The 23,873-nt window shown below is 45.2% G+C and overlaps 2 protein-coding genes and 1 long non-coding RNA gene across 5 annotated transcripts in view; 2 read left to right on the plus strand and 1 right to left on the minus strand.

Annotated features, from left to right (window-relative positions):
• LOC117228700 (headcase protein) overlaps window positions 1-23,873 on the plus strand; it is a 283,582-nt gene that overhangs the window by 106,232 nt on the left and 153,477 nt on the right. The window lies entirely within an intron of this gene.
• LOC143260577 (uncharacterized) lies at window positions 649-4,704 on the plus strand. Its single transcript, XR_013034854.1, has 2 exons — window positions 649-1,999; window positions 2,569-4,704. It is a non-coding gene; the product is annotated as an uncharacterized LOC143260577 (long non-coding RNA).
• Window positions 18,956-23,382, minus strand: LOC117228720 (uncharacterized). 3 transcript variants are annotated; one of them, XM_033484677.2, is made up of 7 exons: window positions 23,225-23,382; window positions 23,005-23,150; window positions 22,351-22,928; window positions 22,126-22,270; window positions 19,655-22,044; window positions 19,298-19,413; window positions 18,956-19,161 (listed from the first exon to the last, which is right to left on the minus strand). In XM_033484677.2, the coding sequence occupies exons 4-5, from the start codon at window positions 22,199-22,201 to the stop codon at window positions 21,044-21,046; spliced, it is 1,077 nt and encodes a 358-aa protein (XP_033340568.2). In that variant the 5' UTR covers window positions 22,202-22,270; window positions 22,351-22,928; window positions 23,005-23,150; window positions 23,225-23,382; the 3' UTR covers window positions 18,956-19,161; window positions 19,298-19,413; window positions 19,655-21,043. The 3 variants fall into 3 exon arrangements, with proteins under 3 accessions (XP_033340568.2, XP_033340632.2, XP_076382848.1); XM_033484741.2 differs by having other exon boundaries at window positions 19,655-20,541; window positions 20,610-22,044; window positions 22,126-22,928; XM_076526733.1 differs by having other exon boundaries at window positions 19,298-19,530; window positions 22,126-22,928.

A 23,873-nucleotide genomic window follows, 5' to 3' on the forward strand; every position in this document is an offset into this window, starting at 1 on the left:
CGCGCCCCGTCGCGTTGCTATCGCTCTCTCTTTCTGTCTCTCGCTCTCTGGCCTTCTCTCGCTCTCTTGTCGTCTCTCGCTCTCTTGCCGTCTCTCGCTCTCTTGCCGTCTCTCGCTCTCTTGCCGTCTCTCGCACTCTTGCCGTCTCTCGCGCTCTTGCCGTCTCTCGCGCTCTTGCCGTCTCTCGCGCTCTTGCCGTCTCTCGCGCTCTTGTCGTCTCCCGCGCTCTTGTCGTCTCTCGCTCTCTTGTCGTCTCTCGCGCTCTTTCCCTCTCGCGCTCTTTCCCTCTCGCTCTCTCGCCAGCTCTCGCGCTCTTTCCCTCGCGCGCTCTTTTCCTCGCGCTCTTTCTGTCTCCCGTTCTCTCGCCGTCGTCTCTCGCTCTCTCGCCGTCGTCTCTCGCTCTCTCGCCGTCGTCTCTCGCTCTCTCGCCGTCGTCTCTCGCACTCTCGCCGTCGACTCTCGCTCTCTCGCCAGCTCTCGCGCTCTTTCCCTCGCGCGCTCTTTCTGTCTCCCGTTCTCTCGCCGTCGTCTCTCGCTCTCTCGCCGTCGTCTCTCGCTCTCTCGCCGTCGTCTCTCGCTCTCTCGCCGTCGTCTCTCGCACTCTCGCCGTCGTCTCTCGCTCTCTTGCCGTCTCTCTCTCTCTCTCTCTCTCTCTCTCTCTCTCTCTCGCACCAGCTATGTTGCAACATATTCGGTAGACGTGAATAAACACGAGCGTTCTAGCGTATCGGCTAGCCGGGAGCCGAGTTTTTCTTGGGCTAGGTTAGGTACACTTATCGGCCGGTATCGGCGGTGTTTACCACTTCGCCGTCTATTCTTACACGCTCGCCGCTGACCGAGAACGTGAACGAGTCTACAAGTAGCCATACACTCCCGTTCATAAGTCGATCGACCGTTTACATCGATAAACGGCGCTCGGGAAACGGGGCGCGCTCGTTAAGTTACGTAAACAATGATATCGCCAGCCATTAATTCGGTGCGAATTTTATTCAACACGTCGGCCGCACGGAAAGCGACCGACACCACGGGTGGTGCCGCCTCGTTAAAGTAACGATCGAGATCGAGAGAACCGACAGACTCTCTCGCTCGTTCCATTGTCTCCGATAAAAGCAGTTTTACAGTTCCGAGTATCTGAAACTATCCGTTATAAATTAACGCGGTTCTAATTTCCCTTTAAATTTCACCGCGTAACGATCGTGTCGAACTGTTCACCGACTGCATCGTCGTTTCGCGAGAGTGATAAGATGATGAACTCTTTTTTTTTTCGAAGTATCGTCGAGTTCACGAGAAAGAACGTGCACACGATTTACGAGCTGTTAGTGATCTGGCGATTAGCCGCGCAGCGACGACGAAATTGCTGTGAATTCTTCCAGGTTCTCGAGTTTTCGAGAACGATTCTGCTGCAGGTATCCGACGGCTTCGTTGCATTCGCGGAAAGATAAAGTGGTTCCGCGAAATCGTTCCTCGAACTTCGTGCCTACGGTTTCGTTGGCGGAGCTGTTCGCCAACTTGTGGACCATAGTGTACGGCCGCCTCGCGCCCAGCATGCACACAATACGATTGTGGCGCACCTGTGTGCGGCAGTGTTGCACCGTGTGGCGCTTGGTCTCTGGGTGTACGCCAGGTCGTGGGAGAGGACATTGTAAAGTCGTGACTCTTGGAACTGCTGCGTTTTAAATGTCGCTCATTCAGCAATTATAATAAGAGCTCGACCCGCGAGCCGCTGTTTACGAGCACGCATATTTCAATAAATTTGATCGGCAAACGTTGAACCGGAAGGCTCTCCTCCGTCGACGCTTCGACTTTCTTCATTAATAAGTGTCCGGTGTCATCGTACTACTTCGAGGATGGCAACCAAAGCCATTGATATCTTTCTCGCCGAATATCCGTTGACCCTTTGCAGTCGACTGGCGACCCTAAGGCAACATTTAACGCGATTTTTTAAGCGATCTGTTCGAGAAGAACTGAGTTTGGGAACATCTAAAATGTGTAGCAGAAAGTAAGCGATTACTAAAAGTATGCTACCTAACGCAGTCGGTATATACAGTTTTTTCATAATAATTGTTTATATCTTTTTGTATTTGATAGTTTTATTTCGTATCGGCTTCAAAATATTCACATCTTCAAATTTGCGATTTTAGTTCTCGCTAAAATCGCAATTTGAACAGCAAATTTTTACGCATGACGAGTATACTCGTCGTAACGCAAAGGTGTTGCCATTTCTTCATGACGAGTGTACTCGTCAAAAACAGTTGACTGGTTAAAATTGTTCCATCAAGTTTCGAAATAATTGTGATTTATTATCATATTTGTTTTTTGAGCCAGATAATTCAATTTCCTAAGTAAAAAATGCACCAGATTGTACAAAATGGAAATACTTGTAAGTCAGAAAGAGTTAAAAATGGCTTCGACTGCAAAGTTGACTGTCGACTGCAGTTCAATGATTATGAGAAGCTCGATCGTTTTTTCTTAAACGACAACGTCGCAAGATCTCGTTCCATTATTTCAATCTAAATAATCTGACGAATTATGGAAGAGATTATTATAATTCGTGAACAATGTTTTCAGAGAATCTCGGCTCTTGATCTTCGATTTTACGAGAACTGTCATCAAATTTCCGGCAGGTAACGCGTCCGATTCTCCTAAAACTAGCGTCCCGAGGAAAGAAAAGATAGCTTCGCTCGCCGTAAAATTGGTGGTTTCTGCGACACCTCATGATCGCAGAAAGTTCCGTAGCAACAGTTAGATCAATTCGAGAGTCTCCCTCGCACCTGCATCGCAACATCGACAGGATGCAGAGCCGAATAAAATCGTAGCAGCGTGCGTTCTCCAATCACGCAACGCAAGAAAGTTCCGGGTCTGGTCGCGAGCAATAAAAACGCTGTCAGGCGTCTTTAAGCTGTAACGATCGCCGGGAAACCCATTAACAGCGGCTGGCTCGAGACCATTCTTAGTCGTTGGGAGCCATTCAGAGACTACGGTACAAGATCATTCTGCATAGAACCCGGGCGAAGAAGCTCCGAGCGAGTTAGAAGAGAGGTCTCCCGGCTCGTGTTCGCCGATGTTATCCGCGAGGTAATTAGAAGCGGCGTGTTTCGCTGGCAGCGGGACACGCCGATAAGTAATCTCGCCGTTGGCAATAATTCCTGGTCGGCCGAAAAAAAGGAGCGGCCCGTCGGCCGTTTCTTAATGAGACAGCGGAGCGCCGGCGGTCACGTGTGCGTACGGTTGCATCGCGGGTAATGAACACGTATGCACGCGGATTTGCCCGCGCTTCTATCGGGAGAAGGAGAGAGAGAGAGAAAGAGAGAGAGAGAGAAAGAGAGAGAGAGAGAAAGAGAGAGAGAGAGAGAGAACGCGCGTGCCGCGAATCCCGCGGGAGAGGGAACGGTGTCGGTAGTGCAGTAAACTCGTGCTGCCGGATAAATATACGGTATTATGTAAGTTGTTTGCTAGCCAGGGAACGCGCACCAGAGAACACAGAGACGAGAACCGCGAGAACAAGCCGATCTCTTCGGATCTAGCCTTCTTCGCCGCGTTGCGTAACGATCGAGACGATCGCCTGGCGTCTCGAGCAGCAGCACGCTCGGTTTTTACGAATCGGCCGGCATTAAGCTCCTCCGCGATCACGATGGAGCTTCGTCTCTCGTTCCAGGACTCGACGAAGATCCGAAAAATTCGTGTCGATCGACCAGATAGCCGGCTTATCTCGCCACCAGCTTATAACAACTCGACATTTTCTGCATCGCCACTGTCCGTTCCTTTTTTCATTTCATTTCGTTCCATTCCATTTCATTTCATTTCATTTATTCGCGGCAAGAAACCTTTTAATATAATAAGAGAAGGTAATAACGAAATAATATATATTATCTCTTCTAAATAAAATTAATATAATAATTATTGTACAATAGGCTAGCGATAGCTTTAGACTTTCTAACTATTGTTCAATTATACTTCCTCCGTATCGAAATGATTGTCCAATTTATCAATTCGCATCGAATTAAGGAGATAGGAGATTATATAAAATTAATTAAAATTACTAAGATTATATAAAATTAATTGCAATTATTAAGATCATATAGAATTCATTAAAATTACTAAGATTATATAAAATTAATTAAAATTACTAGGATTATATAAAATACTCGTATAGCCGTGTCACGCTTAATAAATTACGCTCGCGTCTTGAAATTCGCGACAGAACACAGGTACAGAACATTATTCTCTAAAACGGGACAATCATTTCCATGCGGATAATTCATGCAAATGGGACAATCATTTCGACGCGGAGGGAGTATTTGTTCTCGCATGTACGGCGCCTAAGCGTGACTAATCATTCTATTAATACAATCTTAAGAACCGTATGTTCCGTGATGATGATGGTTTACAGAATAAAACAGCGGACGATTCCCTGAAATGTTCCGATGGTGCATAACAAGGCGAACAATTTGAATGATAATGGAGATGAAATATGACCTGCGATCACATTACTGGCAAACAAGATAATTGTAATTGTCGTTCTGTTATGCAGTGTTTCAGGATTTGTATTTTTAAGCGAGTCTTCGTAGTCGTGCGAGTCAAGTGACGCTCTTTCGGTATTATTAATAGACCGTGGATCGCTGTGCGAAGTAAAAATTGTCGCAGTTAATTGCGAACAGTGTAAATTACACGAAAATATATTATTATCTCTGTTACCAATCCTAATAGGTTTAAAACAATGTCACATTATCTTTGAATAATTTTAATGTCGTTTCACAATCTTCCATTTCACATACAGTAATGTCTCCCTTACTGACGCTCAGATTGTCCACAAAAATGGACAATTTGGGGAGAGGAGATACGATTATTCGCGAGCCTTTCGGTTTGTTTTTATAGTTATAAATTGTCAACAATTATAAAAACGAGCCGCAAGGCTCGGATAATCGTCCATTTTTGTGGACAATCTGAACGTCAATACGGGAGACATTATTGTACTCATTTCTATCGTAAACGCATAAAATCCGCGATCCAGCTATTAGTTACTACAACATTACTACAACATTATTATAACATTTTCTAGCATTTCTAATGCTTCCATTTCTGATGATCCAGCCAGCGATCGCTTACGGGATCGTCCTGGAACGATTTAACGGCGACGGAAAGAAGAAATTCGCGAGTCGGTTCTCATTGTTACGACTCGAGCCGCCGGTTACATAATCGCGAAGGCGTGTTCCCGTGGACGCCGAAGACCGGTTCTCGATCGGGGAGCAAGAGATTCCTGCACGATCGCGGAATCGTTGCATCCGAAATGGATTCTGATCGTTCCACGCGTCTCCGTCTGGTCCTGGCGCGACCGAACCGTTGCGCAACCACCGTGCACCGCGAAACCGATCGCCGGTGACGCAACGTGTTCGATCGGTTTTTGCCGTGTCCGATGAGAAGTTAATGGCTGTCTCGGCGAGAGAAACTGGTCCCCGGGCCGGTAATCGGATCGATTAATCGGCGGATGTAACCGTGGATTATACGCGGCCGCAGTTCTATTTCCACCGCGAGGGTAGAAGTTCGCACGTCGCGCGGCCGGACGCGACGCGTTTTGAAACAGTTTTCGCGTCCACGTAATCGCGATAAAACCTTGCATAAGTCTCGGAGAAAAATCGAGCGTGCAGTTCACGGATTCGCGATTCAGTGTAACGGCGTTCGCGAAATTCCCGCGCACAAAGCGAGCGCGCCGATCAAACGCGCGACGCGTCCACGAGCGAACGCGCCTGTTTCTATGGAAGTAATTTTTCCCATGATCGCTCCGCCGCGTTTCTCGTTACCACGGTTCGGGACCCGAGCTCCCGTTCACAATGAGGATTAATTTTCAATCGATCCGGTGCGTGCACGCTATTCGCTTTTCTTTCTTCTTTTTTTTTTTTTACGTTGGAAACTGTCAACTCGTCGAGCTTTACCGCTCGAGGACCCAAAGGCGACGACGGACGGTTGCTAATCGTCGTACAATTCAATTTCGTACGATTGTATCCCTTTCAGCGGATTCGGGGAACGGGGGCAACCAGTAGATCCCGATGCTTTGTCGGCCGACAAAGGCTGCGTGTCACACGCGTCCTTAGGCTGACGTTTTCCCGTCTCCGTTTCCCGCGCCACGCTCCTCTCGATCGGGATCGACAGCTGCTGAATCCGTCGCGGGGTTACAGGAGGTGGACGATTTTTATTTTATTTCATTTTATTTTATTTCATTTTATTCCATTTTATTTTATTTCATTTTATTCCATTTTATTTTATTTCGTTTTATTCCATTTTATTTTATTTCATTTTATTTTTATTTCCAATTCCTCGTTTGCAACATTCTGTGTCACTATATTTCTTAACGCCAGAACTATTAAACCCTGTTATGGCAATGTTAAGATAGAATTTATTTGAACTTCGTACAATTTTTATCGTAAAATATGCTTGACCAAAGAAGTTTATCTAAACATTTCTTGCAAGAACATTTCAACATGTACTGGCACAAAACAATTCATGTAATTTAAAGACAACGAATACGAGAACGCGACGATTAGATACAAATTAACAACGGATTTACAATTTTCAAAAAATCTGACAACGCATCAATTAGCGTTTCATTTACTATAGAAATAAATTACTATTTCGAAAGAAGCACGTGTAACACACGGTTCAGAGAAATGGTATCTGCAACTGCTCGTATCCTCTCGGTTGAAATATTTTCAGTCAGGTCTGCGATTTAAAAATCACGATATCGTTCAATATAAAATAGAAATATCATCGCCGGTGCTTTCGCAGCCCCGTGCGCGGTAGCATAAGCGGTCCCACGCTAGCACCGAGTTCGCAGCATGCTTCTTTCGCGGAGTTTGCGCGGAGCTCGCGTGAACCGGGGCCGAGTTTCGCGAAGGCAAGCCCGGCGAGCATTTGGCGATCGAAGAAACAATTTGCTCGGCGAAAGAGAGATTTGAGGGGTCAGCGAGAATGGAGGGCTAGCGCGCGAAATCCGGCGCGTCTCTCGAACGGAATAACTGAGGCAGGAACACGTATAGAGCCCCGGTCCGGTCGAGTATCCCCGAGAAGCCCTGTTCCCATCATATTTATGAGACACCCCCGGGCCAGCCGCAACGCAGGGGATCAAATCAGGGTAGAAGGGCGAGCGAGAGAGAGAGAGATAGAGCGACGTGTGCCGCGTATTCGCATGGTCGCAGCACTCCGACGTGACCTGCACGACCGAGAAATTGCCTGAAAGCTCACGTCGCACGCTCTTCCAACGAGGAAATCCGACATCCCTCTCCCGGCCAGCATCCATCCCTTTGAACCTGTCGATTCTACTCCCAGAAGGCGGCTGCCTCCTTCTCGGGGCGAGGGTGAGCCAGAAGAAAGTCCGGCTTCGCTTTTCTATCCGTCACACGCACCGTTTTCTCTTCGACGGGGTCCCCGCTGCTTCCGGGAAACGACGTCCCTTGTCGCATCCCGAAATCGCGGCGCATTCGTACGCAATCAAGCGCTCGTTCCGGCCTGGCGAGGGCGTCGAAATCGCTTTTGGGAGCGACACACTACCTGCCGGCGCCCTGGCACTGCCATAATGGACGTCGGACTCCCAAGTTTCTGGCTACGAATCGTTCAGCGAGCAGTTCTCTTTCTATGGTATCTATATTCTGTGCTGAAAGATGTATATTCTTGCAGACAAATCGGCGAAACCTGCAGCAAAATTGGTCCAAATCACTGCGGACCGAATATAGAGATTACTATACATAGATTACTATAGATGGAGCGATCGTAGTATGTTCGCTTTCTTTCTTTAAACAGTTTGCTGTGTTCGACGAGTATACTCGTCGTGGAGGGGTGGCTGTGTTTTGTGTCGTGACGGGTATACTCGTCGTGTGAAGAAGTAGTGACCGTCGGCCATTTAAATTGTAATTTTAGTGAAAACGAAAACGTATTCCCAAATTTCAAGATGTTTAGAATATATTGGAATAATATAAAAAAAAATAATATTATGATATATAATATATAAAATATAAATAATATATAATATATAAAAAATAATATTTAGAATATATGTCCTACACAAAGGTGTTTACATTGTTATAAAAATAAGATTAGAAAGGATCACGATATTAGTGTTCGACGTGCAAAGTGCCATTATTTACCGTTGCTTGCTTTGCTGAATTTTTAACTATAAGTAATGTCGAATGAATTGTAGTGAATTGTAATGTTAAGTGAGTAAGTGAATATTTTAGTAATAAAATCTTCAATTTTATAAAATAAAACCGTCTTTTTGATCCAATATTTTATCGTGACGCAATATAAATGCGCGCTCTGAAAAGGAGGCGCCACAGCTAACTGGTCAAGAATAATTCCTATTTCGTTCCAAAAATATCAGTCTCTTTCAGAAGAGACAGATCATCGAGATCTAGATCAAATATAACGGAAAAGCACCGCAAACTGAACCCGCGAACGTCCTAAGCTCCGATTGGACAGTACTATCGTGTTCGGAGTCTACGTCCGCCATCGTTATCCCCGCTTTAATTCGGTTAACTCGATACGCCACTTATTTTATCGTCCACGGAGAAGACTGGTTACTTTATAGCAAAGTTAACGAGCGGCCATTAGTCATATCTACTTCCCGGCGATTCGCAGCACGATAATTATTAGTTCCGCGGCGAACGAGATATCGTCGGCACGTCGAATTCCACGATTAATACAATTACCGTTGTGCAATCAGACGGTAATTGTTCGTGGACGGCTCGCTGTCAAGTGGGCACAGCCGTGTAAGAGGCGCGAAACCCTTTGCCGCGCGACGATTGAAAGAGGGAGAGAGAGAGAGAGAGGGAGGAGAGAGAGAGAGAGAGAAAGTTCTGAGCTGCGTTGGAAACAGTTGTTGCGAAATTGTTGGTGCGAATGTTGTGTATGAGATAATGTTGGCAATAATGTCTCGTCAGAGTAAAATAATACGAGTAAATAATAAATAGGCTGTAGAATAAATCCAACTTATTCATAATTTATATTTATTTATAATAAATCTTTTTATCCAAAAGTGGACAAAACAAAAGAATAAGAACATTTCTTATTCGATGAATGTAAAGTTAATTATGCGCGAAGCATAGTTAAAAGCAGTTAGAAAGCAAATAAAAAAAAATAGTTAAGAAACAAGAAAAAATAGTTAATAAGCAAAAGAAATTTGTTACCCCACAGTAACCGGCTCCACTACCCTTTGCACACGATAGCTCGAGCGAAGGGCTCCTTTCCGGTTCGATGCACGCCGCGTCGAGATCTTCGATTAAAAAATCGAAAGTAAATCTCAATCCTGAGATCCTTCTAAGATTGTTCATGAAATCCTTTGGTTATATCAAGGTGAAATTCAAATAAATATCAAGGTCATGTCTTTACATCGTTCGCTTTTCGCATAGCTTCGATTCACTTTTGCAGTGCATCGAATGAACGTCGTTCATCGCTTCCCCGATTAAAGTAGGCTTCGTTCCACAGGATCTCTGACCACGCGCTAATGCAACAGACTTCTCTAGGAGCTTTTTGCGCGTAACTTTGTTACCCCGGAGCCAGCTGGTTCTCGCCGGTAGTAGTCCTCCTTTCGCCCGGCGTCCGCGACAATGGAGCACGTGCTGACGCGGAACAAAGCTGGCTCGTCTGGACCCTCCTTAAGTCCACGGCGTGTACCAACGTGTTCCCGCGTGTAACCGCTTTGAAGGGACCCTTTTGTAGGACATCGATGCCGTTCGGGAAACAGGATTCGTCGCGCACGCTGGGACGAGCACCGTTTCTTCGGATCCGGGAATTCCGTCGTGTTTCACCGCGTCGCTTTGTTCAGGTGACTCACGGACGTCGATTCCTGTCACCTGCACGGTGCAGCGGAACTTCATCGAATCGCGATCAGCTGCGATGACGAACACAGGGTGGGGGGTGTCTTCGCCGTTCTTCCCAATGTTACGGTTGTCGCCACTCGAAACTGTCAGCTGGGTTTCAATCGAGTAGAATCGTCCATTGGATGGTCCAGAGATCAGACCAGGGTAGCTAACGTTCTCATCAGGGCGAAAGGTTCAGACGGAACTGGAAATAGAGGACGGCTAGATGCTTTTTTAAACCCTTCGCCAGTTAATCCAGTTGTTCGGAACTCGCCGGGGTGCCGTCAACCCTCGCACTGAGTCAAAAAGTGCCATATTCATTTTTCGAGGAAACGATATTGCCGTGGGAAGCATGCCGTTGATAATTAATTGAATGCACTTGGAAGTGAGATATCGAGTTCTAGTAAAAGAAACTATGTTCCAGAATGTCCAAATTATATCCCTGAATTTTTGGGACCCGATAGTGCTACTAGTTTTTGAGTGAGAATCGTTCGAAGACCAGACTGAAATCTTGGTCAATGGTTTTTAGGTGCGCGTCTGAGATTCCTTTTGTTCTCAGATGCATTATAGAGAATCAAAAAATAAGAAGATCCGCGTTTCTTCGTATCGGCCCTTATTTCATATTTAGTGGCAGCAACCATCCATCGAAGTATTATAGAAAGAAACACGAAAGATAGTTTAAACTAAGCGAGAACATGGATCTCGAAACTCGATATAAATTTAATTCGCGGCACATCTGGGTGGGCGAACAAAATGCTGTTGTCGGAGGGTCGAACGAATGGCCGCGGCGCAATCTTTCAGCATCCACCGATGAAGAAGATTCTTCCGTCTGTTCAGAAATATTTCAGCGAGGCAATACTCGTTAAGCGACCGAGTCTCGTAAATAAGGATCCGCCGTCTCGATACCCTCCAGGTCCCGGGTCTCTTTTCTCCGGCTGACCCCGTGAAATAATAATCGCTGCTCAGGTAACGTCTGCGTCCCGGGTAATCTCCTTAACGAAGAATCGTCCCTTCTGGTTCACGGACGGCGGCGCTGGGTTGGCTGCTGCGATGGCTCCACGACGGATCCAATAAGCGGCTATCGGATACGCTTGTCTATTCTCCGGAGAGATGAAATTCGTGACCGGAGCGCGGCCGGTTCCCCGGAGAAACGACGGAGGGAAAATAAGAGAGAACACGCGGGGTGAAACAATCCCATTCTATCTGGGCCGGGGGATGCTCCGCTCTTCTCTGCTCCGCTCTGCTCTGCTCTGCTCTGCCAGGGGCGCCGAAAAGAGGTCCCGGATTGAGGACGAACGAGTGGGGCAGGTGCGTCTGTTTCTAGGATCGTGGCTGTTGGGGGACCCTTAATACGGTATTTCATCGGTCATAATGCGTCCTTGCCTCCCCTAGACTCGTCCCTTTGTCCTCCTGCGAAACGGCGCGGTGTCGATGCGTCTATCTTCCTTAACAGTGTCTTCGTCCCCCCCTTTCTTTTTTCCTTTGCTCTTCGAGAAGCTGCCTTTTGTCTCGTCGACCGCGACAGGCGGTGTCACCGGAGCGGCAAAAAATGGCCCATCGTGTGATCTCTGCGAGCGAAGCAGAATTTTTCAAGCTGCGAGATATGCGAGGCATGTCGGAACTGTTCGAATCGATTGTATGCACACAGAAGTCTGCATTGTGCGAGTTTTTTCCGGGGCCTACACGTACGCCATGACGATGCACCGTCATTGAATGCGAGAAGTAACTATTTTACATTTATATACGCGTGTCGTAATAGCGAGTCATCGTCGCGACTATCTTTGAACAGACATGTTTTATTTGGTAAGCAATATTTGGATATTTATTTATTTATTTTTCTAATAACCCGTTAACCCTCTTGCATTTTATGACTGGCAATGCCTGATAGGAGGTTCCGGGACCAAACGTACATCATTGTGAACTGTAATTTGAACTATTTGCGACATTCTCTTTGATCATCACAAGTCATTTTTCTCTCTTCATCGCAAGTAAATACAAATTAAGCAGTAAATGATCGTATAATCGTACACATTTCTTATTCTTTACATGCTCGAATGCGAAGCATTCATCCTCCGAGATGACGGAAGCAGGAGAAATTAAAACAGAGGAAGGTGGTATTGGAGAAAGGGTTACAAAACCAGCATGTACAATTGAATACAACGGAAGGCGTTACAGGACAAAAATGAACAATTTGGGAAGAGAAGATAACATTATTCGTGGCTCGCGGCTCATTTTTACAATCGCCAATTGCCAACAAATTGTCCATTTATGTATGCATTCCGAGAGTCAATCACGGAGAATTTACCGTGCTCGCAAGCTTTCCAATTACGCGAAAATGCCTACAAAGCTATCGTACCGTATTTTAGCCGTTTTATATAAGCAAATTAAATTCGTTTCAATGCAGGACAATAAAATTCAGTTAATCCGCTTATTCTCCGAAAGATCAGAAGCGACGCGAAACGAATCTCCATTGCCCCCGTATCGCAAAAATTCCTCCAACGAAACGTTATTCCAGCAGGAAATAATACACGAAGCACGCCGCCGCGAACTGCCATGAATTAGCGAAGATAGCGTTCGAAATGGGACGATCCCTTAATGCAAGTTCGCGCTTGTATCGGCCAAGGTTTTCAAGGACATCGGACGCCGTCCCATCGAGGTTCTCCAATTACGGAGACGTCGAAGTCGGCACACGGGTGCGAGTGTTATCGCGATGCGAAATTATCAGGCAACGCGAGTCTCCCCGGGCGTTCCCCGCGGGGAGAAGAGAGAGAGAGAGAGAGAGAGAGAGAGAGAGAGAGAGAGAGAGTGAGAGAGCGTCAAAGGAGCGACGAGGAGAGAGACACTACTTCTCTGAGCGTTAATAATGAGCCTGGTATTCCGGCGGCATCGGTGTCACGTCCCTTTGTCCGGCCGCGCATTATTCGGCGGCGCGTACGCGTATCTGGAATAATCAGTCGCGTTTTAGTGGAAACAGCAACGGTGCGCATTGTCTCACGGGACACCGTCGAAACGACGGTGCCGCTCCGAGAACAAAGAGCACGCCGTGGGGATAAAGCGGCCCGGGAGAACCAGGGGGGAGAGGACACGTTCCGTCGGGAAAGTTCCGCAGTTTCGCGGAACGTGGCTCGGGGAACATGGAAACGCGAGAAGAACCTTCTTCTTGTCCCGTCTCTTCTTCCTCTTCTTCTTATTCTTATCCTAACCCTGGAAGAAGATATCGTGTCGTCCGGGTCGTAGACGGAGGCTGCTCTTTCTTCTTTTATCGACCTTCTTACGGTCGTTCGACTTCCAGCGAAAACTTTCCTATTAATCGAATGCCTTCGTGTCCCCTTATCCTCCCCACCCTCCTGCCCCACGCATCAGACAGGATACGATTTCAATCGTCTCCCCGGAAGTTCCAAAGTTTTCGCCGTGCTAACCTATATCTCGATCGGCGCGACCTTCGTGATCAACTGCTGTGCAACAGAGACGGGGCTGCGAGACACGATTTACCTGCCTTTTCGTCCTTCGCCTTGGAGCCGACTTAACCCTTTGCCTTCGACATTTAGACATTAATGTATTTTTCAGATATTTTGCTTGGACACCTAAATAAACGTATCGAAGACTCGGATAATAAGAAAAGTGGACAATATGTTTCTCTTAATATCTTGTTATAATAATAATAATAATAATAATAATAAAAATAATAGTAATAGTAATAGTAGTAATAATAATGATAATAATAGTAGTAGTAATAATAATAACGATAATAATAGTAGTAGTAATAATAGTAACGATAATAATAGTAGTAGTAATAATAATAACGATAATAATAGTAGTAGTAATAATAATAACGATAATAATAGTAGTAGTAATAATAATAATAATGATAATAATAATAGTAGCAATAATAACAGTAATAATAATAATAATAGTAGTAGTAATACTAATAATAGTAATAATAATAATAATAGTAGTAGTAGTAATAATAATAATAATAATAACAATAATTACAATATGTTTAACTCGCTGGACCCTTGTAACAGAGAATGTTGTAATGGCGTCATCAATCGGGCAGCTTTTTATGAAGAATTTTACACTCGTCGCGAAGGAATAGCATTTTATTTCACGACGAATGCATACTCGACGCGCCAAAAAATTCACATCTTAAATTGCAACCTTAACGAAAACTAAAATATATTCGTAAATCGCAAGATGTTCGAAATATTTGTCAAAGGCGAAGTCGAATCGAACAAATAAAGGTTATATAAAGAAGCTTCGATTGCGAAGGATTGAAACCGTCGTTTTTTCTCGCAGGCCACGCGATTCGACGAAGCGCTGAAAAATTCGTTCGCTCGATTCCACGATAAAGGAGAAAAGCTGGCGGTCGTTCGAGTTTTTCCCGTTCGTCGATCTTTAATTACTATCGCGTATCCCAATCTCGTCGTCGCTCTCTCGCGTCGCTATAACAAAAAAAAAAAAACATCGAACGCAGAGAGACACGCGGCATTGGAACTATTTTTTGTTTCAATTTCCGCGGCAGTGTCGGTGCATAGGGAACGAGGGCGGAGGGGGTAGGTGATAGGGTGGAGCAAGTTTTAATCGAATCGCGCGTCGACGGTTATCGAAAATTGTTTTCCATTTTACAAACGATTCACTCGAGCCTCGCGACGACCCGCCCCCGCCGATTTTATTTCCCTTTTGGCCGGCGTTTCACACCCGACCGGGTGAAACGTTGCGAATCGATCGATCGTCGCCGCTCGAACTGTTACGTCGCCCGACGGATTTCAAAATAAACCGTACAAGGAGAACGGCGGAAAAACGGCAGAGGGAGGAGGGGCAGAAATAAAAACGTCGGGAGAGGAACGACGGCCGGCCGCGGGACGAGGCGATCGGTTTTCCCTCGATTCTTCGTTATCGGGGGCGGGGCGAGGGTGGTAGCGGAGGAGGTCGACTTCGAAAACGCACGAATTTAATGTAGCATGACAGAAATATTGCGCGCCGTTCTTTGTGCCGGCCGACCGTGCACGAAACTTCCTCGTCGTCTTCTTTTTCGCGAGGACGGCCCTCGTTCTTTTCTTCTCTTTCTTTTTTTTTTTATTTTTTGCTTTCCAGCCCGTTAACCATAACTCCCCGGGTACGGGAGGCGCGGGGGACCGCTGCTCTCGGCACGCAAAAACACGAGATTTAAATAACAATTTAATATCGATGCCGGGGAGAGCCGACGTCGCCAGTCGTTTCTCCTTTTACCGCGGACGAGAATTATTGCCGGACCCGGCGAAACTCGGCGGCAAAAAAACGCTTTGGCCGTCGACGGCGCTCGAGGCTACGAATCTACGTCGAGAAATCGATATTTAATTACGCGCCGTCCGATCGGAGACTCTCGGCGTTTCTCGAATTTGGGACGACGGTGCTTGATTTCCGGAAGAAGTCCTAGTCACCTTGGACCGGACGATTACTGTAACTGTTTCGAGTATCTCGGTCTTCTGAAGTCGATAAACTTGGTCGATTCTATCTTCAGTACTTTATTATCGGGTTGGCGGGAAAGTAATTCGGTTTTCCAACAAAATTTCGTTTTACAAGGGTGTAAAAAATCCGCTCGATTCAGTATTTTTGCCAATAAGAAAGTGGACTTCGACGAGTACGGGATTTCAAAGCTACCGGAAAAATGTTAAAAAGAAGAGAATAAGTAGAATATAAACCATTAAATGAGTAGGTTATTATCATAGTGGCGCCAGAAGCATGGTTTTGCTTACCGACCAAATTTATTGTTAAGATAATTTAAAATTAAGTTAATATATATATTAACTCTATCATTTATTTTGCTTATCTTTTCAACATTTCAGTATCTGTACATTAAATTTTAGAACGAAAATTAAAATTTTCGTAAATGTGACTTACGTCACTACGATCCTAACCCGCTCAAATAATATTTAGTCTAGAGGTTAAACAATGGTCTTTCATTTTCTCGTGAAAAAGAACGAAATTATTTTCCAGGCAAGCCGGTATTTCCTTTCTGCGAATTGAAGCTTCGCGAACATTCGAGTTCAAGGGACCGAAATATTAAATTAATATCGAAGGATTTGGAGCGCAGCGTTTCATTGAAATGTAAAATCGTCGGCGCAATTTAAAATCGCCAAGCCAGTTCTCCCGCGATTTCCTTATCAGGCCCGTTCCTGGCGAATTTAAAACCGTTCGATTATCGCGAGATAATCGCTTCGAGACGTCGAACGTCTTCAGTTCTAGAAAAAACGCTGAAGTTGCGGTTCCGCGGATCTACATTCGTAGCGAATCTCTTTCTTTCTGCCGAGCCCGGGCAGAATAGGGTGGGAACATCCCCCGGAGGCTTTCTTGCGAGAAGAAAGTCTCTCGGTTTGTCCTGTTGAAATAGCGCTGGCTGCGTGTACAGTAATTTCTCCCTAATTCGCGCCCGGATTGCGCAGAAAAATGGACAATTTCGGAAGAGGAGACACGATTGCTCGAGCCTTGCGTCTCGTCTTTTTATAATCATTGATAATCTAAAGTAATCTAATTCCATAATAAATCATAATAATAAATCTAAAATGAAAATGAGCAGCGAGGCTCGAATAATCGTATCTCCTCTTCCCGAATTCTCCATTTGTGCGCGAATTCGGGAGAAATTACTGTATTTCGTCTCGACGGAGTCGATCATCATGCTGCAGTCGTGCGAACGGTCGCCGAAATTCGCTAATTAATAACATTCTCGACCGACAGGTGGTTCAAGCGCAATTTTCCGTGACCATTTGTGCATACAGCACGAGATGCATCGGTAAAAAAGAATACACGAAACAACGACCGAGGAAAGTAACAGTGGCGCTGGAAGCGAAAAACGTCGGAACCTCGAGCCTGTGTTTTTAAATACTTCATTCTTCGTCTTATTAACAAGCAAATGATCAACTACGAACCCAAATCATCGCGTTTTTATACACGTCTCTTCGATGGAAATTAAGCGTTTCTCGAGAAAAAAATGAAACCGAACAGAGAGGCCGCGTCTCCTCGGAGCGCTTTTTACAGAGAGAAGTGCATTTGAGGCACAAAATAATTTATCTCGAATGCAGTTTACACAACACGCTGTGCACCGGGTATTTTTCTGTCAGCGGCGTTTTTTTCGTTCGCGAGGAAATTGAATGGTCGAACCGTAGCGCAGCAAAGATCTTTGGGTGTTCGGCGAACTGAAAGAGGATCTCCGAACCATCGCGTTTTTATACACGTCTCTTCGATGGAAATTAAGCGTTTCTCGAGAAAAAATGAAACTGAACAGAGAGGCCGCGTCTCCTCGGAGCGCTTTTTACAGAGAGAAGTGCATTTGCGGTACAAAATAATTGATCTCGAATGCAGTTTAGACAACGCGCTGTGCACCAGGTATTTTTCCGTCAGGAAATTTAACCGTCTGGGTGTTTTTTCGTTCGCGAGGAAATTGAATGGTCGAACCGTAGCGCAACAAAGATCTTTGGGTGTTCGGCGAACCGAAAGAGGATCCCCGAACCATCCGGCAACAGAAATCACAAAAGACGTGTTTCCTAAGCTTGTTTTCAAGAAACGGTGGAAGAGAGCTGGTTTTCGTTACGGCGACGTGTGCGAACCGGCCCACGGTGCTCCCGTTTTTGCGCAAAAGGTTTTGTCGAGAAGGAAACGGAGAACCGGACGAAAATCGCTGGGAAAAGGAACGGAAAGAAGGGGGGTTGCGTTAATGCCCCGCGGGGGAATTCGCAAACCGCTCGGCCGGCAGCTGCTGCTGCTCCCGGCGTCCTTCCTGCGCTGCCATTTTCTCTTCTTCTCGTTGCTGCCCCTGGCACCTTCTATCCCGCCTTTGCTAGTCCATTTCCGCGACTCGAAAATCTGCACGCCACGTTTCCGGCGTCTTCGGGATTATTCTCTCACAAAGGAGACAATGCACCGGCCGAAAAATAAACTCGGGCCACCGGAAACTGCCCGGAGCAGACCGCTGCTGCGTTTCGATCCTCTCTCTCTCTCTTTCTGTCTCCGTGATCGAACTTTTTTTAAGCTCCGTTTCTACTCGTCGACGGGTCCAGCGCGAGCCGATAGCGATTTACCATCATTTAGGATTATTTATTAATGTACAGATGCAAATCCCAGTGACTGAATGCATCGCGTTCGATTGCATAGTCATTTGAAAAATAACTGGCTTTTCACTCGTAGATCAACGCGACGCGCGATTATTATTATTATTATTCCATTTAGTTTTTTAGTATTTTTTTGTTATTTTTGCATATTATTTGTCGTCTATTTGGGAACACAGCGCAAAAGGGGATGGATAAATACGGTTCCTCAAATCGTCGAAGGTCGAGCTTCATTTTCGTGGTCGAACTTCCTTTTAACATAACTTTCTTCTTGTAGTGCGATTGCTATCGCAGTCAAATTCTCGATTGAAAATGAATTTCGTTATACTGACACGGTCTTTGCATGTTCAGATATAATAATAAAACACTAGCAATCCTGAGTTTCATGATACCGAACAGACTATGTTTTAAAATCACTCAAACATGATCACATGTCGTAATGGATGAACCCTGAATAATTATCGTAAAATATCCAGTTCGACATATATTTACAATCTCGTAAATCGTCGACCGACGTTCTCTATAATTTGGCCATCATCATTATAACTTGGTCATTTCTCTCCACTGCGCGGCGGTGTCGGAACTATGTGTATAAGATTTCAAGGCGAGAAAGAGAAAGAGAGACAGAGCGAGAGAGCGAGAGAGACAGAGCGAGAGAGAGGGAGAGAGACAGAGTGAGAGAGTGGGAGAGAGAGAGAGAGACAGAGCGCGAGAGGGAGAGAGAGAGAGGGAGAGAGGGAGAGAGAGAGAGAGAGAGAGAGAGAGAGAAAGAGAGCGGCTTACGAGTCACTTCCCATAATCGGCCCTCGAGAACGGAAAAGTGGGGCGGAGTTTTCGAAACGGTCGATGATCAGGGTGTTGGTGTCAGTTTTTCGAGGCGGTTGTGCTGTCACGGGGCGCGGAACGAGGGTCGACGTTTCACGCGCACCTAATCAGGCCCGACATGATCCGCTGACGCGCAAACAATGGCCCCTATCATTAGCGAACGACTGTCTAGGAATTGAATTTATCTCTGGCGTAGAATCGCCCTTTTTCGTTATGCGTAGATTATATATTTATTGCACAGTTAAATTTCAATATAATGTCGTACAATAGCTCTCAGCACTAAGATCGCTTTAGATCGCTTCGGATTATTATTAGTGATGACAGTCCTTCAGCTTAACGCACTGCTGATTTTCTACGTTCCTCACGTAGCCACTCTTACACCTGCAGGTGGCAGTAAATCTCGTGCATTCCTGAAACACCGTGTATGTGTATGATTATTTAATTGAAGAAAGAACCTAGTCTGTCTAGTTGTCTCGATGAATAATCCCTAGGAGAAATTCTAGTTCCTAGGAATATTCAACGGGGAAAAATATTTGGAGCACTCACAATTGCAGGGCAGAAAAAAGGGTTAGGATTCGGCACGTCGCAAGTTGGCTCGCATATTTGTCCGCACAACGCCCAGGTCTGGTTACTAGAACACTTCCTCGACGGTTCGGAGGAAGCTTAAACAACCAAGAACGTTAAATCTTGCAGGAAATCAGTCATCGAAAGATCGTCTTAACGCTAAACCTGCCGAGCCAGTCAGAACGGCCGCCTTCGAATGTTTGCTTTTAACGTTGCTGGAATTGTAAAGATTCTTTTGCAGAAAGCGATTGAATAAATTTCATCGTACAAGCATACATTATAATAAAAGCGACGAGAGGTCAGCTCGGTAAGTATAGCGTTGAACTGAACGATACTTACACTGAGCGGCCACCACGGCTAACACCGTTATCGCGACGAGCAGTTTGAACATTTTGAACACTTTGAATTGCTTCTGGCTGCTTTAACTTACTATTTGGTGATTTCACCCACGCGTTTCGCGTTTTTATAGTTCTCGTTCCTCGTACAAACACGAACGACATATTTTATCTAGAATTTATCATAATACTATTGAAATTGCAACGTGCACGATAATAAATTCCTGCTTTTATCTGGAGGCCATCACTTTGCCAGCGAATGTCATCGGCGAGTTTACGATCGTCTCTCTAGTTAGAATTAGCAGTCCGTACGAGAATTAGAATTTTTAGTGTTGCTTGCAGATATATAATATATTGTTCGCGACACTAAAAGTTTAGTACACCTCGAAGCTTGCCGGTATTGATAGTCTGCGGAATCCTAAATCCGAGCCGTAGCTTCCGTTATCTGGCCGCGGGATGCACACGCCTGACTCAAAGATCCATTGAATTGTTAGGTGAACGAATCATTTCGTACGCGGAGTTGTACGTAAACGGCGACTGTTTTCGTAAGGTAATTGCGAGGACCACGGATTAATTTTTAAGCGAAAAAATTGTTAGGCCTTTTTTGGCGCAATGAACAACGCTGTGAACACTTGCGAATTTTCAAACTGGATGGAAAACGGCAACTTCTCCCGAGGGCACCATTCCGAGGGGCCATTTGCACCTTTATATGCACTTTATTTGCACGTACATTAAGAAAACCGAATTTTCCGAGCAGAGAAATCGGAGAAATTTTGTTCGAAACATTTCAGCGATATTTATTTTCAGCAGCCAGCAACCCTAACAGCATGATGCGTCGACTCATCTCCCACTGATCATGATTTCCCTTCGACTTCCGTTCCGACATTGGCCCTAAAACCGCGATCAATTTAACCATTTATACCCTCTTTTCTTGTCGTCCTGCCATTTTTCATACTAACTTTTACGCAACAGTGTTACGTGCTCTTGTGATAACGCTATCTCTAGAATTCGGAGGAATTGCGAAATTATGCAAATAGTATTTGTTTCGAACTGCATTTCCAATATGGCATACTCTCTGCTGACAGTTCGCCAATAAATAGTCCGTAATCGGTAAATAGTATATAATTACTGACTGACGTGTAATGGCATTTTTAATTTATCTCTATCGTCTGCAATGCAAATGTCCACTCTTTATCTTCGCTTGTTCTTTATCTTTACGTAATTGAATTAACATTTTCCGATGCGCTTATCTCCCCTTTTTAAAATGCTTTTTCAAGCATCTTCTTAATGTAATGCCGCACAACAGAGATACTGCGATCATTTCTGGTTTTTGTAGAGTGCGCTTCACGACTGCGTTTGCAAAACGCGGATTAACCCTTTGGCTATTCAAGGGCTATACCCTCTGCATTTCGTGGAGAACTTCTGGAGTGCTTGACTCTAGACTACTTGACTCTGGACTGCTGGACTCTGGACTGCTTGACTGTGGACTGCTTGACTCTGGACTGCTTGACTCTGGATTGCTGGACTCTGGACTGCTTGACTCTGGACTGCTTGACTCTGGACTGCTTGACTCTGGACTGCTTGACTCTGGACTGTTTGACTCTGGACTGCTTGACTCTGGACTACTTGACTCTGGAATGCTGGACTCTGGACTGCTGGACTCTGAACTGTTGGACTCTGGACTGTTGGACTCTGGACTGTTGGACTCTGGACTGTTGGACTCTGGACTGTTGGACTCTGGACTGTTGGACTCTGGACTGTTGGACTCTGGACTGTTGGACTCTGGACTGTTGGACTCTGGACTGTTGGACTCTGGACTGTCGGACTCTGGACTGCTGGACTCTGGACTGCTGGACTCTGGACTGCTGGACTCTGGACTGCTGGACTCTGGACTGCTGGACTCTGGGCTGCTTGACTCTGCAGTCCCAGGACTGCTGGACTGAGGACTGCTGGTCTCAAGACTGCCGGTTTCAAGACTGCTGGTTTCAGGACTACTGAACTGAGGATTATTGGTCTTAGGGCTTTTGGTTTCAGAACTACTGGATTCCAGATTACTGCACTCAGGATTATTAGTCTTAGGGCTGTTGGTTTCAGGACCACTCGATCCAGGGTTGCTACTCGATGTAGAACTCTTCGATGCTGGTCTGATGCTAGATGAATATCCACTTGGTTCAGAATTGCTTGGTTCAGGACTGCTTGATTTAGTTGCACTTGGTCCATTAACACTACTTCGCTCGGTGCTAATGACAGCTTCTGATGTACTGCTTGATACAGGAATACTATTCGGTGGGGGACTTTCGTTCCGATGAAAGCTGGTATCAGGAACTTGATTGCTTGTTTCGCCAGCAATGTTGGTCAGCACTATTATGCATCTTGGGTGTTCTATCGGCAAAGCTGCGATGAACAAGGACAGAAAGAACAATTTATTCTTGTGTAATATTCAACAAAATCGTGTTGATATTGCTGGATATTTACATGACACGCAAACGGCAGTCATCAGTATCAGCAACACGTTGTATCGAGTCATCTTGAACTTGTTAGCACACGTCATCACACTGTTGAACTACAGCTTCTCAAATGCTGCGAGCACCTAAATTTTCTACACTTTTATAACGAGTACCTAGGTAGGAACAATAAATTCTTTGTCCTTCAGGATATCAATATGCAAATGCTATGATGCAGCTTGTTTATAATATCAACCTCACGTGACACGATGCAAATTGTTCAATGAAACTGCATGTCATAATTGGTTTGTTATGAAGATAATTAAGTTGGGGTCGATTAATCGTAGTCGGATATTCGGTTGTCGAAACTTCGACCTTTGCTCGATGATCAACCATCTTCGTCGATCTCAAGCGTGCTCCTCCCGTTTATTGCACACGGGGGGTTCGAAACCATGTTAATTGCTCCACCGATCAATTAATTTTCGAAATTCCTCCGGGCCAATTTCTTGGATAGATTTACGTGATAGATTCGACAGAAGCGAAAAAAGAACCCGTCCCAAAGCGATTATATAGTGCGCAGTCGAAGTTGCTTTATTAATTCTTCGAAGCTGCGTAGACAAATGATTATTAGAACGTAGATAGTACCATACTAACACCGAACCACCGAGACGCTAGACGTACGATGATTATATCTATGTGTATATATACATATATATTTTGATTGCTTCACGAACTTTCACAACTAATGCAATTATTCGCATCGTTTCTGATAAAACCTGGCTTACATCTGCAACCTCCTATCAGTTCTGGTATACAAAACCAACTGAACGACTCCTGAAAACGAATCATCGACACAATAACTTTACTACGATTCCACTGTTCTATAAGGTCAAGTATTCGGGACACTTACAATAATAGAACACATTGGAGAAACTATTATGTTCGGCGTCGTGCAGAATTCTTCGCACAGATTTCCGCAATTCGAGTATACCTCGTTCGTAGAACAATTACCTTCCGCCGTCACTGGGGTGGTTACGTTCTCGGATCCTTGCGCGTCTTCAATGGATCAAATCGTGAATCAACGGAGATCTCAAATTCATCGAGGAGCATTAACTTTTCTGAATACTTACACGCCTGAAGCATTGCGATCAGCAGCAGCACCAATGGAATAACACAGCGAGACATGTTCGGTTTCGTTGATGGAACTTTGAACTACCACACGGTTCGCCTTCCGTTTTATTTCTATTGCCAAACCCGTCAACGTACCGCACTTTTATAACTTATTTTCACCTTGAAGATACACATATCAAGATCTCCAATGTACTCGCATGTGATACGTGGCACTTCGTGCGCGCTGGCGCTCGTTAACTTTGATGTTCGCGGTGTTCGAGAATCGTGACTATTTTTACTATTTTTTTCGACGACGATCCATTTGAATAATTCAAAATATGCATTCTACTTATTGTCGTTCGATGCTGTCCCTAACGGACAGCTTCACGGACACGCATTTTCTGCGTTGCTCGCTTCTCGAGAAATTAGTTTTTCAAAGGAATCGTAAGGTGGGGGGAAATCATTACTTGTTGCTCGATGTTTAAAAAATAAATAAAATAATAACCCGCTCCAGATTCTCGTCGGCAACCGAATTACACGCGTTCACGAATGCGCACGTCAATTACACGTTTCCGTCGCTAATACATTGTTGCTATCAACAAGAATCGTTTCATGTTGTCGTTTTTTTTGCATTATGTGTATCGTAGTAATCTTCACTGTGATTGCGTC

This window comes from Megalopta genalis, chromosome 15 (assembly GCF_051020955.1).
Source record: "Megalopta genalis isolate 19385.01 chromosome 15, iyMegGena1_principal, whole genome shotgun sequence".
NCBI lineage: Eukaryota > Metazoa > Arthropoda > Insecta > Hymenoptera > Halictidae > Megalopta > Megalopta genalis.

What these genes read in the sequence shown, in the direction of transcription:
- LOC117228720 (XM_033484677.2), bottom strand. Translation starts at nt 22,201, where the DNA reads ATGACGTGTGCTAACAAGTTCAAGATGACTCGATACAACGTGTTGCTG. An exon ending in GACTGCCGTTTGCGTGTCAT is followed by an intron (nt 22,045 to 22,125) that starts GTAAATATCCAG and finishes TGTTCATCGCAG; the next exon opens with CTTTGCCGATAGAACACCCA.